Consider the following 18,085-nt stretch of genomic DNA (forward strand, 5'->3'; position numbering starts at 1 on the left):
AATTGATAGCCGGTCAAGCACAATCTCTTCAGCGATGGAAAAAACGGCGTGCGATGAATGCTGGACGTGCCGCCATCGGCTACCACATTGCCGTCGGTTCAACTTCGTCGATATCGTCTACAGGATATCTATATGGGGCGTACAAAATGATACAAGCGGCGCTGAGGCGGAGATCAAGAACTCACAGCTCAGATGGGTATGTCTCATGCACCGAGTAGTTGGCCACTCCACTCACGTGATGATAGGATGCTTCAACATGCCAATCACGGGGTTTTCAACATTTCTTGGATATATTTACAGGGAAACGCAAGGAAAGCTTCGCATTCTTCTCAAACACGAATGACGTCAGAATTGCGAAGGTTGTGCGTCCAAATGCGACTAAGCGACGAAGCAAGGCGGAGCCTTTCGTACTCACCGACATGGACGAGCTTGGAGAACGCATATATCATCCGCTTAACGTCCGTTACTCTTCTCGCCAACAATACGCCGGCTTGGAAGTTCGCATGTTATGGGAGAAGTGTCGGCACTGGAAACCCATCGGGCAATGGCTGGATGAGCGATACGGTGGTGTTAGTCGCAAAAGGGCATGTATGTGCCTTTACTGGAAGTTCACCGGGAAGACCTTCGAGCTGATGCAGCTACCAAAAGAGCTGCGTGACCAGATCTTTGATCACTTGATAGGTCCAGTGATCTGGCCGCGCGTCAAGTCCGAACCTATATCGCATCGTCGACCATTTACGACTCCACGCTTCCAGGGCCGTCAACTCAACCGCCAGAGAACTGATCAGCCCCGCGGCTTGACCGGCAATGGTTCATCATCATCGGATTTAGGAACGGCTGAGACGTGGAAAGAGGCAGACGTGTCTGTTGATGAAGATGATCTAGCCGAACAAGATTCTCCAGTGGCCAGATGGATCAAAACATTTGGCATCAACAATCCGGCGGGGCCGCGCGCGAGTGCGACTATACAACCCCTGAGCAGCCTACCAGGTCTGACGCCTGAAGAAGAACACTGCGTTAGGAGACTGTTGTCGGTCAGTCGAGCGATGTGTGGAATGCTAGAGGATGCGATTGCACGATCGCCGACAGCGATGTTCAGCAGCATATCTGGCCTTGCCGATGTCATTTGTCAGCCACAAGCGATGCCATCTCAGACCTTGAGTCTCGTTTCACTCCGTCGGGTGACGCTGGCAATGCCCATCGTTAGCCACTTTCGCCTCCTTGGATACGGAAATACTGGGAGGAATGGCATCTCCGGAAAACGCGAATCAAAGACAAAGTATTTGAAATGTCTAGCAAATAACCCACAGTTGGAAAGCCTAGAGTTCATCTTCTACATCCCCGGATTGAGGCTACCTTCCGGCCCCGAATTAAGGCTACCTTCCGAGGACAGGTATGATACCAGGTTTCCCGGGCTCACGGTTGAACAACGCAGTAGGATCGGCCGTACCTGCCAGAAGATTCTGATAGACTGGTTTTTCACATTACTCTATGTAGGTATCTTGGAGATCTACGGGACGCCCAAGAAGGTACCAAGAGTGAAATTTTGGGGGCATGTCAAGAACAGTACCCGAGGCAAATGGGAGACCATGTGGGAGGACCTCGAATACGGTGAACAGCATGACTTTAGCGGCAACCTTGCGGGGATAAGGGCAGTTCTTGATGCGCGATTGTGGGTAATTCGTTTCCCATTGTGAGGCTTCCGCTGACTTCCAGATAGCCCACCTCGCTGTTTTTGTTTCGGACCTTGCGACCTCGATAAATCACGATCATCATGCTGCAGAAGTATCGTATGTCACCATTTCGAATACCAAGGCTAGCGGACTTCTGTCTTTGCAGTCAGGTGACATCGAGGGTATCAGTATTGTACTACAAGTGGATGGTCCCACGTCGTGTGTCTGATACTCTGGGGACCGGGAGCCGCTCAACGTTGCTCCATGTAGCTTGTTTGTTCTGCTCTTCGGCAGCCGTAGCTAGCTCTGTCGCAGTCTTGCTATATATGCGACTTCTAAGGCTTCGTAGGGTTGCGGTGATCGGATGTATGCGTGTCGTGTATTGTGGTCGTTCACGCCATGTTGCGCGCCGGGTATTGTGTAGCTTCATATCTCGCGTAATAAAGATTATGATCCCTACTATTATGTTACTGCCGGTTAGCTGTTAGTAAAGATTGTGTGGTCGACAAACGCGCTGCGACTCTGTCTCCCTCTACCTCCCTCTGTCAGATAAGCCTACGCCGGACCCGTACTGCGCATCGTTCCAGAGGGCGAACCACCTTGTCACCCAGGTTATTCTCTACGCAGAGACGACATCCAGCATCCGTGAGCTTCGTTCAGTGTGCGACGCGATCCCGTATTACGGTATGTGCCCGGAGTCCCCAGTGAAACTTGTCGTTCTGACTTGTGTTGAGTGATTTGGCGGTCCCTGATGACGGTGCTTGTTGTCGACTGTTGCGAATCCGCATAAAGCGATCGTTTGCAAGGTCGAAGACTACGACGCTGGCTACAGTAGTTACCATCATCAGTGACGACCACGAAAGGTACGCTTATGTGTGATGCGGGCGACATCGATAGCGGTGCCCGGAAGGGCGACGGTGAGGAAATGAGCGGATACGAGTCGAAGCAAAGGGCAATCGCATGCAAGTTCTGGTCGTGGCGATGTCTGGTGAAGTATATATGATAGCGATGGCGCACTGAGTCGACTGGCCAGGCAGTGAGGCTCATGACTGAGGAAGCAGGTAGCTTCGGATGTCGGCGCGTCGATTCGCCGAACCTCCGACTCTGCGATACCTTCCCCGCGGTCGTCTCCCCGGCCCGCTCCACCTACGCTGGACCATCTCATTGTGCCCAAATCTAGCATCACGCTGACATATCTGTTTCGTGAAAGATCTCAACGAACTGGAAATAGCTAATAGCGGTATCTTTATTTGTTGTACTTCGTTCTACAAGGAAAGCCATGCGTGTATTGACGGTGAGTTTCGCCCTCTTACAACATCAGTCAGATCGCTCTCAGCGGATACTGTCCTGAAAACCCTGTCAACAATCTCTGCTGTTAGAAGCGTGTGACCTTATTCCCTTTTTGCTAGTAGCGCATCTATCGACAAGCATGCGACTATTGTCTCCATCGAACCAAACCCTCCCTTATATTCCTGCATATCCGACGTCTTCACCAAAGAGACTTGAGATGTCCATCGAGTCTTGGAAAGGGTCTTCCGTGTCATGTCTTAGATCGGGCGCGTCGACAGTGTCGGACGCCTGAGGACGCCCGAATCCCGCCTTTGCATCATAAATACGCACGCAAATGTCTCTATCGCGGAATGTGTCGAAGACAGGATCGCGGCGCTTATGGAACCATGAGGCAAGTCGACCATGTCCTGGAACACATTCAAGCGCAAGAACCCGCAGCGCATTGAAGTGGTTTAGAACAAGGGAGAGCTTGTGGAGCCATACGATGGCCATACCATCAGGGCAGATGATAGTCAAACTCTCGATCGCTAAGGGCAATAGATGTCGAAGATCACCTCCAGGATGCGGTCTGCTACGAAACTTTCTGTCTATGAGAAATTCCTGTGGCACCTCTAGGTTACGCAGGTTCCCGAAGCCAGAGAGAGTAGTAACGGGTCTCATACTCGAAAGGTACCATGCTAATGTTTTCCAGTCACAATAGACTAGGCGGATATCTATGCGCAGGCTCTCAATTTCTGTCGAAGCGGCCGCCAGGTGCGAGACCAGGGTCTGGAAATATCGCCTAGCTCCACAGTAGTAACCTCTTCTAAAAGTGAGACGAAAGTCGACATGCTTCAGTGTATTTCGTCGACCGTTAAGGCTTCCATCGATGTGAAGCCATCGTATGATATGTGGGGTGACGAAGTGAACTGATGACGGCTCTAGTTCGCAGCAATCGAGCTGGATAGTTAGTTCTTCAATGCCGTTCTTCGAAGCTATCGGTGTGGTGACATGGTTCAACCAGCCTGACCCTAGATCGCGGATACCGTTCCTCATGAGATCTAGTTTCAACGCCCTCAAGTTTGGGAGGTAGAAGAATCGGAGGAGATTGAAATGTGTAAAGGGAATGCAGAGGTGTGTCAACTGCTGGAGCCCGCCTCGTAAACCACACAGATCAGTCCGGGTGAATAGATCGTGTCTGATTCCATATAACACCCGAAGAAGGTCGTTACGGAAAGAGAATCGTGATCCGTTGATGGGGTCTGTGACACGGATTGAAAGCCTTTCAAGCTTCGGTAGCAGGTGTAATATGATCGCTGTGAAAGCCGACCGCTGCCCGCGCGCGAGATTACTAGTGAGATGTCCCGCTACCTCGACCGGGACGGCCATCTGCATGATCTGTGCGGCGCAATTCCCCACAAGCTTTGGTTCATCTTGTATCTTATCTTCTTCGGCAGCACAGAGATCGCCGTTCCGTGTATCCCAAAGACTTTCAAATATCTTGACATGCCGTGTAAGACCATCGTGTGTAAGCAGTGTTCGCACAAAGGTATGGAACTTCTTTGGGCTGGTGTATAAAGCCACTCCAGTGTAAAGAGCGCTCGTAGCGACTTCTTTCCATCTGCGCGAGACTAGGCAAAGTCGGGCGAGTGTTTGAGATTGGCCCTTGAGATGCTGAGTTATCTGGAGCAGAAGTTCATTGGGAAGGTCGTTGAGGAGCGCCATCATGTTGACTGTTGTAGCAATTATCGACAGTGCACTCAAGCCTCAGTTGAGAGTTTTGGTCGGTGATGATCTCGCCAGGTCGAGGGTTAGCTGTAGTGGCAGTCGGATTAGCGCAGAAGGTGTAGTGTAGAGGCTTAGAAAAGCATTGGTTTTCTGGGCCAACGTCTGTGCATCGTATACACTAGAGCACTGAGCTAATCCAAAGTCTAGCAAAGAGCTTACATATACTTTGCCACACCGCTAGGCAGGCGTGGGAGAGGCCGCAGTTGCATTGGTCATCGAGTGATTCAATCTTTTCCAGCTTGAACTGAGACAATTGTTTCCCCGGCCCATGTCAGTACTCGAGTTCCTCAACATTCCCTTGACGTTGTCAAGATCATAGATGCGAAAAGCCTCGCTGTCTCCCGTCGACGGGGGCAACTCCACCGTTAGAAGGCGCCCTCTGGCCTCTGCTCGGCCAGATAGTCGAAGCATGTGCTTTGCGTGCAAAAAGCGGCAAGGATAGAACGAGGATATTTATTGAGGAGGTCTGGCACGGATGTTGTTGGCAGGACCGGGCCGCGTGGAAGCAGGCACCAACATCATGCCTCGGTATATTTGAGCAAGAGCGCTGAACTTCCATCCAGCAAATGGTAATAGGGGCTTAGACGGGGAAGTTACGATGTGGAGCTAGCTATCATCATTACCTAGGTACGTACATGGCATATTAGTGATAAAGGCACTTGTTTGGACGCCTCGACCCATAACTGACCCAGGAGCATTCGTTGTGGTTTTGGTTCGCAGATCTATAGATTGCAAGACAATGTGTACTTCAAGGCTCACTAAACCGCCTGCCGCCTGCCGCCTGTTTCCCATAGGCTCCAGTCCACCACTCTTGTCACGCCGAAGCTGCAAACACGCCCATGGCCTCGCTGTCAGTCCACTAATACTGTATATCCTTGCGTTCCGCCAGGCTCATGTGTTGAAAGCTCCTCAGATCCGGCAGCTTGACATTAGTGCGTTCCGAGACGGCCTTACGCAACACCTTGTACACGCGCCCAGTCCCTGGCCACTGCGAAATGTGTGGGATTGTTGCACCGGCCTTGATGAGGACGTCTGCAACACGATCATCGTTCCGATTCATGGCGACGTCAAGGGGAGTGATAGTGTCCTTCTGAAGTGTTGGGATGTTGGAACGCACCGCGAGGTCCACATTGGCACCTGCCTGAATGCAGCCCTGTACAGCGGCAACGCGACCGGATCGAACAGCGATGAAGATGGGAGCGTTCAGCGCTGTTCCCTTGTCCACGTCTTGAACGCGCTTGAGAGCTTCCTGGACATCTTCAGAGCTGCCTTCGGCGCATATGGTGAGCATCGTTTCGCGCAAGACTCGTGTCCTGCCCTCAGGGTGGAAATCCAAGACGGCTCTTAGATTATGCAAAACTCTGGTCGTATCCGCATGGAGAGCGCGAGAGACCCAATAGTGGTAGACGTGCCTCTTGGGGGAGCCTAAATTCTTCTTGTGGTAGTCCAGCAGAGTTTGAGCGATTGTACCGCTGTCGGTAGCCAGCGTGGTGCTGATGGTGCTATGTATGGGAAACATTCCGTCCTCAGATGTAAGAGCAGTTTGCTCTGATGACGACCGTGTTTCGAGATAACGCACAATAACGTCGATCGACTTCGTGTCACCTAGAGTTCGAGCGATCCGGAAAGGTCCCACACCGAGAAGTGGATCATCCTCTGCACCACTGAGCTCTGTGAGAACAACAGCAAGAACATCGTGCGCTCCGACCATTAGAGATGCGTGAAGCCTATCTTGGACAGATATCTCGGTACTGTGCTGGTTCTGAGTAATGCAGTGGCAGGAGGGACCGCGATGGCACCACAAGGCATGACTCAATATGAACGCGTCGACGATCTTGCCTAAGCTAAGATAGAATTTTTCGATGATACCTGCGCGTTGCTTCTCATCTTTGATGTCAAGCTCTTGCAAGATGTAGCTGATCATGCGTTGTAGTCGTGCATGGAAGCCTTCATTGATGTTCCCCGGGATTCGCTTGGCTTGCATCATGTATCGGGGCAGACGCTTGAGGGCAAGACGTTGAACGAAGTACTTGTTGTAGTAAACCTCTTTTGGCTGCAGGGAGAAGACGTTGCGCTCGATCTCTGCAGAAAAGGTACGGCAAACATCTCGCAGTCTCCAGACACCATCGATCTGAAAGCCCTGGGAAGGACCTTTGACGTTGTTAATCGCGCTGTTGACTAGCTCGTGGGTGATCATCTGGAAGATTTCAACCGGAAGATCGAGAAGGTTGGTCATGGTGGCTGCCGTGAGCGAGCGGAGGAGTGTTCAGGGGTTGACGTCTAGATGATGGTGCTGAGTCGGCGATAGAAGTGAGAGTCGCAGCTTCGGAAGAGGATTCGGACAAGATCAACGGGGGGCGACTGGGTTTGTTTGAGCAGGAGCGATGCGTGAGTCCACGGGTGTGTCGCCTGGACTAGTAGACACTAGCGCGTAAACACGCGACCTGAGCAAGAGCAAGTGAAAGATCCCAGAAATCACGTCTCATGCGGGGGTAATGTAAGACATTCCACACGCGTTGCTGGGGCTGCAAGTCAACCAAAAAGAAATTTCAAACGGGCCTGCAGCCTACATCAACATGAAAACCTACAATATAGGTGACCTGGCGTCGATGTAGGCTCTAGACCTGTTCAGCTTTTTTTCTTGCATGAGGTGGCTGCGTGTCTTTCATGATCTGTCTTGCTCACACCCGCGCGGAAGTCTTCTGTTTCATCACATTACATTGCATGTACATTTCGCTCTTACCTGCCCCTGACCACTTCGGCGCTCTCGAGATATGAGGATGCGAGAGACTGATGTGCGATGAACGTGTTGCGTCGCGGTTGTTCTTTCCAAGTGCATAGGCCATGGCCGCCCGAGGTTTGTCGGCGCGTACAGCCAACGGGAAAGACGCGCCCGCCATGGCAGTGTACACATTCAATTGATGCATGACATACAGCAGGGCGATGGACATAGATGGGAAGTGATGAGATGGGTGTTGGTGGTGGAGCAAGCGCGCCGCGCCGCGTCACTTCCGTGACCTCCGCAGATGACGTAGTGTAAGAGCACGTGCACATTACTCATGTCGAGCAACTTCAGTACAACTTCAGTACACGAAGGTGTCCCATTTCCTCACCATCATTTTCATGAATATGCACTTGTCGTCTACAAAGCCAAAACTTTGTTCTTTAGATACACATCTTCACCAATCCCAAAAGAATACATGATGAAAGCCGTAGACCATACTAGCGGATGTCTTCCGCGCGAGGCCGCCGCCCATCCCATCAACCACTAAACCCACCCCAGTTCATGATCCTCTGAAATGAATAACTCATCAGTTACCAGTCCCAGGATAAACCCTCTTCCCCGCCACCTTATCAGCCCACTTGACCTCGAGCAGAGTAAAGTTCTTCTTCCCCTGACTGACCTTCTTCCGATACGATACGCCAGCTGCCGCCCACCGCGCGGCCTCATCTGCCTCGCGTTGCTTCTTGCGGGCTTTCTCCCCCGCCTTCCAAGCTTCGTGTTGTGCATTGTGAGCAGCATACTGCTGCCGCCCAGCCTCTCGCTTCTGGTACTCAGCGTTACGAGCATCAGTCTCCGTGATGTTGGTGAGAAAGCGGTCGATGGTTTCGGAGAGACGGGGATTGGTCGTGAGGTACTTCTGCTTGAATCCTTCGGGGTCGGGGAAAGTTCCATCGTTGAGCTTTGTCGCCATGGTATACGCCATCTGCTTGAACAGCTTGTTTCCGGTTGGATTGTTGGCGGCGGTGATGATGTTGATGACGTCTGTGGGAGGGACTTTGGTGTTGATACGGCTAAAGAAGTGGTTGAAGATGCCTTGGGTAAAGGAGCCAATGCCTAATGCATCTGCAGCGCAGCAAAGATGCAGGTCTTTGAAGGTGTCTTCAACATCCTTCATCGGTTTGCCTTTAAAGTCTCTCACCACATACTTCTGGAACTGACACACCTTCGGCGCGGTTGGTAGTGCTAGTATCAGAGAGACAAGGTGGTTCACAGCTTTGATGTCGATGCCCTCTGGAACTATGATCTTGCCATCAACGACTAGTTCCTGCTTCTCTGATACAGCCTCGAAGAGGGCGATGGGCAACTCAGTGAGGTTGTTTCCGGACTTTATGGCGTTGCCGAGGTGGTCCACAAACTGGACCTTGTTGCTCATTACTAGGTTTTGGCGTTGGATAGGACCGAGGGTAAGGAAGTGCTCGAGACCACCGGGGACCTTCTGATCGCTGAGAGAAGCGCTTGAAGTAGGCGCGGGGATTACCATGTTGTCGGAAATTTCGATATGAGTCGTCGCGTGTCTCTGTAGCCGTCAGAGTCGGTCGAGAAGCAAAACGGTTATTGTACCTTACACACAAGTGGTCTTCTAGGCGTGTTGTAGAAGGTTATCGTGGTTGGATTCTATGGCAGGTATTCTCAACTGTAGACCTGAGAACTGATGTATAAGGTACTTTCGTAGATAAAGAGATATAAGAGTAGGGTGGCGGGAGAATCTATACAGAATGGGGAGACACTAAGTGGTCTTGGCAGTGAATGACAGTGACAGCCGACCCCGCCCAATTGATCACACTTCTGCCTAGTAGAGCTCGCCAAGACGTCTCTTACTACGTCTCCAGCGAATTATGATCATGGGATATGTCAGGGGGCTCGTGCGAGTGACATGTAGGAAGTAAAGGAAAGGCCGATACTCGGAGTTCAGTTAGTCAGATGAGCTTATATACGGTGTGGGATGTTTGCAATACATCTTCATCCACTTGCTAAACGTCTTGTTATACATCAAGCTTTTCCCACACGTCAATACAGGCCGAGTGCGATGCTTTTCGAGTACCCGAGTGAGTCGCTCGACCTTTTAGACCTTTAGTGGCTAGATAAACAGGACAGTGATATTGTTCTGATTCTATAGATTTGTCTTACATGTTCGCGAAGGTCCTTGATGAGGTCCAGCAGTTCGAGAATGCGCTTAGACGGGTGACAAGCACCAGTCAAGTAGATATAAGTATGGCTGCACTCTCCGACGTTCAAGCGAAGGGGAAACGTAGACTTGGGAGTACATCCATCGATTGCCAGGATGTTTGCTGTCCTAGAGACAACTAGCAAGAGTACGGAAGATGAGGCAAACAGCGCCCATTCTCGCAAAAGGAGGCGTCACTCGGAGGCTACTATCCAGCCATTCGAAGAAGCCAGTTTTTGTGCTTGTTCGGAAATGCATCAAGCCGTCAAGACTGAGGGCTTCATCAGGAGTTATCCTGCCACCGCCATGTCATCGCTGAAGCGCGGTATCTGTATGCTCGAGGAGCTGAATACGCAAGTGCAGGAGTCCAACATCGCGCAAACCCGGAAGAAAAGATTCATCGCAGAGTCTCAAAGCTATATCGACGTGATCAAGACCGGAGAAGACGTTGTGCCCATCTCAGCAAGAGAGTATGAGCAGCGCATCCAGCAGTCGACTCCGAACTGGGACAACAACCTCATCGTCTGCACCTCTACAGAAGCTCGCGACCTACTCCAGCACTTCACCCTCCAAATCCCCCTCCTCGTCCCCTTGGAACTAAACAACAGCCCGGAACCACGCACCCTCTACTCTGCCCAACACTACGAAGCCACCCTCAGATTCCGCAAATACGCCTCAATTGAACCCTACATGGACGTCCAAGACCTCACATCCAGAAACATAACCCGCCGGCTCACCATCTCCACCGCCCTAAAACGCATGTCCGACCCAACCGCCCTCCCCGTAAACCTCCTCGACATCCGGCCTGTACGTCAAAACGTATTACCCTGGGAGCTCGACAATCTCACCGACTACAGCATCCTATCCGAAGCGACGGAATACGGTGGCATGTCCAACCACTCGGACCCGAACCCCAGCGATCTCTCTAGTAAAACTGGTTTCGCGCTCTGGGGCAAACGAGGCGTCTGGTCTTTCCCGCACATCGACGAGCACGGCCTGTACACCGGTGTGTTGTGTGAGACTGGCTCGAAACTCTGGTTTACGTGGTCGCTTTCCGACTCTGAACGCGAGGAATGGGCTGTATCGCGACAAGCTGGTCTCCAATACGCACCAAACAAACCCGGTTTTCCCATCTTTCTCAAGAAAGGGGATTTACTACTTATGCCGCCGGGGACAGTACATGCGCCGCTGAGTCTGGAAGATGTGATTATGCATGGGTTTCATGTGTGGTGTAGCAAGACGATGGTGGAGACAGCGACGAGTGCGTTGTTGGATTTGAGGTTCCCTATGTGTACGAATGAGGAGCCGAGGAGGGAGTTGAAGGGAAAGTTGATGCATCTAGTTAGGGCGAGTAGGACGAGGTTGGGGCCTTATACGTGGGGGAATTATGAGGAGTTTGCGGAGTTGGTGGGAAAGATTTTGGTGGTGTTGGAGGGGTTGGAGAGGAAGGAGCGACTGCTGTGATGAGGTTTTGGTTAGGGTACTAGCGCGTACGGGTTGAAAGTAATCATTGCCTAGTTCTGCCGCAAGACCTGACTGCCTACTATGAGAAGGCTATGTAGTGTCCAGCGTCGTCAATGTGACGCGTGTAGTTGAGGTTATTGTCGACGCACAGACCACCCACCCATGACCGCGGGACCGACGAGGCAATCTGGGGCAAGCGAGGAATGCATTGAGTTGTGCGGCATGCCTCTCAGCGCCGACTATTGGCAGGGCGGAGCGGAAGCCAGCAGCGGGACAACGGGGGAAGTGCATGGCGAGATGGCGTGCGCTATCAGGTGCCGTGACGGTCGCCAGGCAGCGCTGTCTTTGGTTTTTCGGGGCAATGGCTCAGGCTTAAGAGTTTGACATGTCGCGTCACTTTCGCCGAGGACACGCCTTTGCTCTTGAGACATCGTGCATCCGACGTCGTGCGTTGCATGCGACAGCTCATCCATCGCTCCGTCCCGCCATGCCCGCTGCGCCGCCTGCTTGGTCATAATGCCGCCCGCCAACTCGCCTGTAAGCACCCGTCGTTCAGATGTTGCCGTCCACATGTTGTCACATAGCCGTGGTCTAAGTGCATGACTGACGTAGCCGCTCAATAGGACGACGCGGAACCCACCTTCATCTCGGCCCTGCGCGAGCTCGAGAGCCCCGTAAACGACGACGTGCTCAACCTCGCCGCCACGCTGGGCACCCCGACGGACGAACAAGGCATTCCCAGCGACGACGACGACATCGAACGCGCCCACGTCGACTATCTCCGCGCAGCACGTGAGCGCGACCAGGCGCGGTTGGACCGGTCCCAGGAGCGATTGCGCCTGCTGGAAAGGCAGCGAGACGAGCTGGAGCAGCGGGACCGCCTGCGCCGCGTCATGTCACGCCTCAGCCGCCTCAGCGACAACAACTATGGCGACCGCGTGCCCAGTCAGAACAGCCTGTATGACTGGTCGCCGGCCACAGAGGCCCCGGGCGCGCCCGAGAGCTCGCTGAGGTCGACGGCCATCCTCCAGTCGGCAGGCGTGCGCCGCCATCCACGCTTCTCAGCGCGCACCAGGGAAGCCGCCATCAGCAGCGAAGCACCGCCACGCCACGCTTCACACCGCAGCCTCAGAGACATGCTTGCCGCCCGATCCAGCCTCTTCCCCGAGACCGTCCAGCGAGAACGCCGCCAGATGTCTTCGCACCGAGACTCCGAGGCCCGCACGTCGCCAATGCTGGAGCAGACCGTCAAGTACCTGTCGCGCATACGCCACTCGCGCGACGACGACGAGAGCTGGGAGCGTGCGCGAGACGCCGGCTTCCTGACCAAGGACTTCTTCCTGCAGCACGCAGACTTCGTCGCAAACACCCTCGCCATACCGCCGCCCACCGAGACCTCGTGGCTGGCACCGGGCGCGATACTCTCGGGCTGTCAGCATGCGACGACCATGCCCGCTGCCGCGACTACCACATACAGCCGGCACACGGGACTCCCGCCGCCCATACGACCGTGGATATGGAATCCCAGTGAAGTCTCCACGAGCCGGAACTCGCAGCCCGACGCACAACCGCACCAAGACCGGTGGCCCGTCAAGGTCACCATACACGACGTGGACTGGGAGCAGATGTCTCTCTCCGCAACCATGGAAGCGTATAACGTACCTTCCCACCCGCACCCGCACACCATGTTTTCCCCCAGCAATGCCACACCGTCCGTCACGCGCACCTCCTCTATTACGACCTACCTCGAAGGCGAAATCCTCGACTTCAACAACTACACCCTCCTCACCGAATCCTTCAAATCGAACGCCGCAAACGACGCAACATACTGGCGCAAACTGCCCCCATTTCAGAAGATGAGCGACGAAGACGTGGTCAGAGCATTAACAAGCAAGAAGTGGCTCACCGAAGTCCTGGGCCAGAACTGGATACTCATGCGCTGGAAAGAGCGATGCTTTGTAAAGAGCCTGAACCGCAGCACCCCTGACCCCGTTCAGCCCCCACCCTCCACCACGATACCCTCCTCCTTCTCCGCCGACCCTCCACCGTCCAATCCCTGGGCCTCGACAGGTTCCTCCAACTACGCACCCGCCGCTCCTACCTCCACGCATACCTCGCAACTCCAGCCCTCGCCCTACCGCATAGTCCGCAACGCGCAAACTGGCCGTGCCGAAGTCGAAATCACACCACAACCCCTCTTCAACTCCGTAACCAACGATGCCGAACAAGCGACATTCGACGACTCAGGCTGCGGGCTTACCATCAGCGGGTTCTACTACGTGGCGCTTGACCGGAGAAGCGGGATGCTGGAAGGGTTGTATTATGATCCGCAGAGCAGTCCGTATCAGTGTTTGAAGTTGGAGAGTGTTAACGGTGGACTGAGAACGGCGTGGAGTTTCAGATGATAGACTGGAGAATGAGTCAAGAAGAGCGGAAGAAGACTTGCATGGAACGGAGTTTTGGAATTGGACTTTTGGACTGCATCGCCCATTGAGGCTCTCCCGGATTGGATTGGGACTAGGTTTACTTTGACTACATGTTGTACTCTGTCTAGTATCATAGATGGATATGGAATACTACCGCATCATACTTGCAGCTCTGATTTGTATATAGGCCGTGGATAACCCGAAGTATCCGCAGCCAATGTTCCGCGGTATGCACAATGTTGTGAGGCTACTCACAATTCTAGACGCCCTACACGCCTAACCGTGTACGCGAGGTATGGTAGTCGCGCAGTGTAAACGCCATCCACCAATGATTACTCACACGATTACGGCCCCGCTTCCGCATGCAGTAAGTCCTGCCGGGTGCCGTCATCCTTCCAGACGCTTTGGACGTGTGCAATGGCTTGCCTGATGAGCGTCGTGCGTCTGTGCATATGTGAGTGTTAGAGGAGTCACGAATTAGGAGTCACAGAAAGCTTGAAGGGAAAAGTACAAATCTTGATTGAACCTCGCATACGATTACACTCCAGTTCAGCTTGAGACCTCAGCATCACTCTCTCTTGCCAATCTTTCCTTGCGGTCAGAACGAAGTCACTTCAAAGATCCAGCAACAGACATCGCACTATGGCATCGCCAGAGTACCCCAAAACCGCCGTCAACAAACTCGGTCGATTGGCAAACCGAGGTACGTTTGTCGGCTTCTCCTTCCTACCTACTCAAGATCAATGCTCACGCCCATGAACCCAGGCACATACGACTACGCAACAATACACAGCCTAGTAAACGCCTGTCCAATCCTCCACGTCTCCTTCGTCGACCCAGAACACCCTTTCCCGGTCGTCTTGCCAATGTTGGGATGTACGGGTAACTACGAGGTACGTCAATTCCTCCCCTCCCACAATCCCCCGTCCCACCACAGCAAAAGCATGAAAACATCAATGTACTAACCCAACCGCACAGAACCAATCCGCAGACCCCTCCACCACCCCCCAAACCCTCTACATCCACGGCTACGTCTCCGGCCGCATCTTCAAGCACGGAAAAGATACCTCCACCCCCGGCCTCCCCATAACCATAGCCGCCAGTTTCCTCGACGGCCTCGTCCTCTCCCTAACCCCCTTCCACAACTCCTGCAACTACCGCTCCGCCATCGTCTACGGATACGCCGAACTCGTCGAAGACGCCGATGAAGCCCTGTACGCCATGAAAGCTATTACTGATAATATTTTGCCCCAGCGCTGGGAGAAGAGTAGGGTGCCCCCGAGTAGTGCGGAGTTGAAGAGTACGAGTATACTTAGGGTTAGGATTGAGAGTGTAGGTTATTTCCTCTTTCTTTCTCTGTCGCTTCATCTCTGTGCAGAGATATCGGTGTTCTTTCCTACCACATCCTCTTTCCGTGCTAACATTATTTGTGTGGCAACAGGCAAGCGCAAAGATACGAACTGGCGGGCCGAGCGAGGATAGGAATGATCTTAAGGATAAGGAGTTGGTGAAGAAGACTTGGACGGGCGTTGTGCCGTATTGGGGGACGTGGGGGGAGCCTGTTCCCGGGGAGGAGAATGGGTGTGAGGATGTGGAGGGGTATATTGAGAGTTGGAGGATGAGGGAGACGGGGAGGGCGAGGGGGTATGCTTTTGAGGCTATTAGCAAGGGAAAGTGAGAGAGCAGTGGAGAGACATAGTGTTGATCAAGCAAGTCGGCAGCCTTGAGTTATCTTTCATGATACGTACATTGGGATCATCAATATGCAAATATGAGTGCACGTCGCTCTCTTGCTTTCTACGTTCTATCCCTAGCAGGCCCATCATACAAGCTATCCCAATCAATCCTCGCCTGAGCCTCCGCCATCTCCTTGCAAACAGCCCACTCCCACTTCCCATTCTTGCGCTCCCAATATATCCTTCTGCACTCCAAACTACCGTACCTCTTATGTGATCTCTTGATTGCCTTGTCCAGAATGGGGTTCCTCATGCAATACGCCTCCAAGCCTACTTCATCGGGTATCGTGTTATTCGAAAGGCCGATGGCGAGGTTGGTTACGAGGATGCGGAAGAGGCGGGAAAAATATCTTGTGTGCGTCCTGAAGGTCGTGATGACGGAGATGGTTGCGTAAGAGGGTATACATGTTCGTAGGAGGTCTTCGCACTCTTTGTATAGGTTGTCGACGTACTTGTCCATCCCTAGCGCCGAGGCCGCGGTACATACGTCCAGAGATATTGTCATGGGTAGATGGAGGATGAATGGCGAGGGCTTAGCAGGGTTTGAGATGACGTCCTCGAGGTATTCGATTAGTCCACATGTCGCGTCGGCGTCAGTAGTTTCGGGTAGTATGAAGGTACCATTTAAGGTGAGTTCGCTGGTCTTTGTCGAAGTCGCGCGGAACAATGGCTTCGGCATCGTCGTGACGAGCTCGGAGTCGACTACAATCTTGATTTGGTCGTACTTGGATTCGAGCTTCTTGCGGTCTGCGAAGGGCCAGTTTCGGATGTCAATGTCTTTGGCGGTGATGCCTTCGGTGGACTGGGCGGTTTCTCCGGCCTCGTTTTGGTGCTTCTTGGTCTTTGCGTCAGGAAAGATCATGTCCCAGACGTCGCTGTCTATATGACTGCTGAGGCTGGCGGAACGGAGAAGTAAAGAAGCCATGATTACTTGTTCCTTCTGTTTGAGTCAATCTCGACATTTAGCATGTTGATGCAATCATACTCTGGGCTTAGTGGGTACTTACAGTCCGCGTTGGAGGATATTCGTCTCAGGCTGGAGCTAAGATGGCGAGTATAGCGGTGCATGAAGAGATACAAACCAATCGAGACTAGCAGAAGGAAGCGCAGGCTGTAACTCCGTTCCTTGGCACACACATAAAGTGAATAGATGCAGATGCAATCGACGTCTAGGTTAGGCGATCGGACTTTAATGACGAGGGTGGAAGAGGAAAGCTACAGGCTGACTTTTCTCTTCGGTCTCTATAACAGGAAAGCTTTTGAAGCCTTCGCGCTCCGGCTTTGTAATGTGCGCCTTATCCCGTTCACCTTTCGTAGTCTCTACGGGCTAACGTACGCAATCTCTTGCCGGCGAACACCACGTCGCCTGCTCCAATGGAAGGACCAGTCACTTCTCGTCTACCGCCCCCTGATGCGGCGGAATCGGCTTCAGCCCCTTGACATGATCCAGAACACCCATGTTATTCGCGAATCGATTATCCTCCGGTCCCATAATCGCCGTATTCTCTGGATTCAGGAACTGATGCGGAAACCCCATTTCGAAGCCATATGCCTGATCAATTTGTTGGATCTCCTCTGGTGTAAGACTCAAACCAAGAGCCTGGATGTTACCCTCTAGATGCGAAATCTTGCGACCACCGACGATAGGGAAGACGTAAGGTGACTTGTGCATAACGTATGCGAGAGCGACAGAAGTGATAGGCGGGACCGGAGACTTGGTGTTCGCAATGTCCTCGAGCACATTGCTGACTTTCTCTTCGTTGCCGATGACCATCATTTTCATCTTCCTGCCGCCGTCTTCTGGGTTCTCTCTTTGCGCTCTCGTCTTGAAGCTTCCTCCGCCAATAGCGCCCCATGGTGCAAGGGCCATGCCTTCGTCTAGTGCCATTGGGATAATTTCGCGCTCGAAGGAACGGTCGGCGGCGGACCAGCGGCCTTGATAGATTGAGAATTGGCGGAGACCGTGCTGGCGGGCGTAGCAGTTCGCCTTTACGACGATCCAGGCTGGGGTATCGGAGATGCCTAGGTAGAGTACTCGGCGGGAGGAGACGAGGTCGTTGAGGGCATTCATCAGCTCTGATATGGAGGCTGTTGAGTCCCACAAGTGGACGTAGTACTATGAGTCAGTCAATCACAACAGTCGTAGCGGAATACAGAGCCCGAAGAAGGAACTCACGATATCGACGTAACTAGTCCTGAGCGCCTTCAGCGAACGCTCAGTACTTGTATGCATGTTCTTCGCGCTATTACCCCCATAGTTACTCTTGCACCTCGCACCGCCTTCCTTCTCTCTCTCTGTGATCTGCATACCGGTGAACTTGGTCGCAAGTACCATCTCATCTCTAACACCTCGCTCCTCCATCCACTCACCAATCCACTCTTCGCTCTCGCCGAACTGGTAGTTGACGGCCGTGTCGATGAAATTGCCGCCTTGCTCGTAGAAGTAATCCAGCATTGCAAAGGCCGTTTCTTTGATGCATTCTCCGAGAGTGGCTTTCCATGCTTCACCGAAATTCATGCCACCGAGGCAAAGAGGCGAGACCCGGACGGCTGCAGTGGGACTGAGGATGCGATGTCTACCTAGGAGAGACACGGGTGCGGCTGGGTTGATGAATGACATTGTGGCAGTGTGAGGAGAAGCTGGAAATCCAATTCGCGAGAGCTACGCAGTTATGAGATAGTTTTTGATCCTACTGTTGATGTTGTGCACACGGGGCCCAATCCAGCAGCCTTCCTTATACGGCTGCCTGCCTCTGCAGCAGCGGCCTCATAGTCGTTCC

The 18,085-nt window shown here is 53.0% G+C and overlaps 6 protein-coding genes across 6 annotated transcripts; 2 read left to right on the top strand and 4 right to left on the bottom strand.

The window, feature by feature from the left end:
• Positions 1–5,589: 5,589 nt before the first annotated feature.
• Positions 5,590–6,966, bottom strand: J4E92_002091 (uncharacterized protein; the record flags this gene model as incomplete). The annotated part of the gene is made up of 1 exon (XM_051493497.1): positions 5,590–6,966. One exon carries the CDS (start codon positions 6,964–6,966, stop codon positions 5,590–5,592), a length of 1,377 nt encoding a protein of 458 aa, XP_051356728.1.
• Positions 6,967–8,041: 1,075 nt separating this feature from the next.
• J4E92_002092 (uncharacterized protein) lies at positions 8,042–8,995 on the bottom strand (the record flags this gene model as incomplete). The annotated part of the gene is made up of 1 exon (XM_051493498.1): positions 8,042–8,995. The coding sequence occupies one exon, from the start codon at positions 8,993–8,995 to the stop codon at positions 8,042–8,044; it is 954 nt and encodes a 317-aa protein (XP_051356729.1).
• A 990-nt stretch (positions 8,996–9,985) lies between these two features.
• On the top strand, positions 9,986–13,548 carry J4E92_002093 (uncharacterized protein; the record flags this gene model as incomplete). The annotated part of the gene is made up of 2 exons (XM_051493499.1): positions 9,986–10,882; positions 11,767–13,548. The coding sequence occupies 2 exons, from the start codon at positions 9,986–9,988 to the stop codon at positions 13,546–13,548; spliced, it is 2,679 nt and encodes an 892-aa protein (XP_051356730.1).
• A 663-nt stretch (positions 13,549–14,211) lies between these two features.
• J4E92_002094 (uncharacterized protein) lies at positions 14,212–15,247 on the top strand (the record flags this gene model as incomplete). The annotated part of the gene is made up of 4 exons (XM_051493500.1): positions 14,212–14,272; positions 14,335–14,462; positions 14,548–14,901; positions 15,011–15,247. The coding sequence occupies 4 exons, from the start codon at positions 14,212–14,214 to the stop codon at positions 15,245–15,247; spliced, it is 780 nt and encodes a 259-aa protein (XP_051356731.1).
• Positions 15,248–15,366: 119 nt separating this feature from the next.
• J4E92_002095 (uncharacterized protein) lies at positions 15,367–16,230 on the bottom strand (the record flags this gene model as incomplete). The annotated part of the gene is made up of 1 exon (XM_051493501.1): positions 15,367–16,230. One exon carries the CDS (start codon positions 16,228–16,230, stop codon positions 15,367–15,369), a length of 864 nt encoding a protein of 287 aa, XP_051356732.1.
• A 462-nt stretch (positions 16,231–16,692) lies between these two features.
• On the bottom strand, positions 16,693–17,925 carry J4E92_002096 (uncharacterized protein; the record flags this gene model as incomplete). The annotated part of the gene is made up of 2 exons (XM_051493502.1): positions 16,693–17,421; positions 17,482–17,925. The coding sequence occupies 2 exons, from the start codon at positions 17,923–17,925 to the stop codon at positions 16,693–16,695; spliced, it is 1,173 nt and encodes a 390-aa protein (XP_051356733.1).
• Positions 17,926–18,085: the final 160 nt, after the last annotated feature.

Source organism: Alternaria infectoria (assembly GCF_024043175.1).
Source record: "Alternaria infectoria strain BMP 0036 chromosome Unknown scaffold_2, whole genome shotgun sequence".
Lineage (NCBI taxonomy): Eukaryota > Fungi > Ascomycota > Dothideomycetes > Pleosporales > Pleosporaceae > Alternaria > Alternaria infectoria.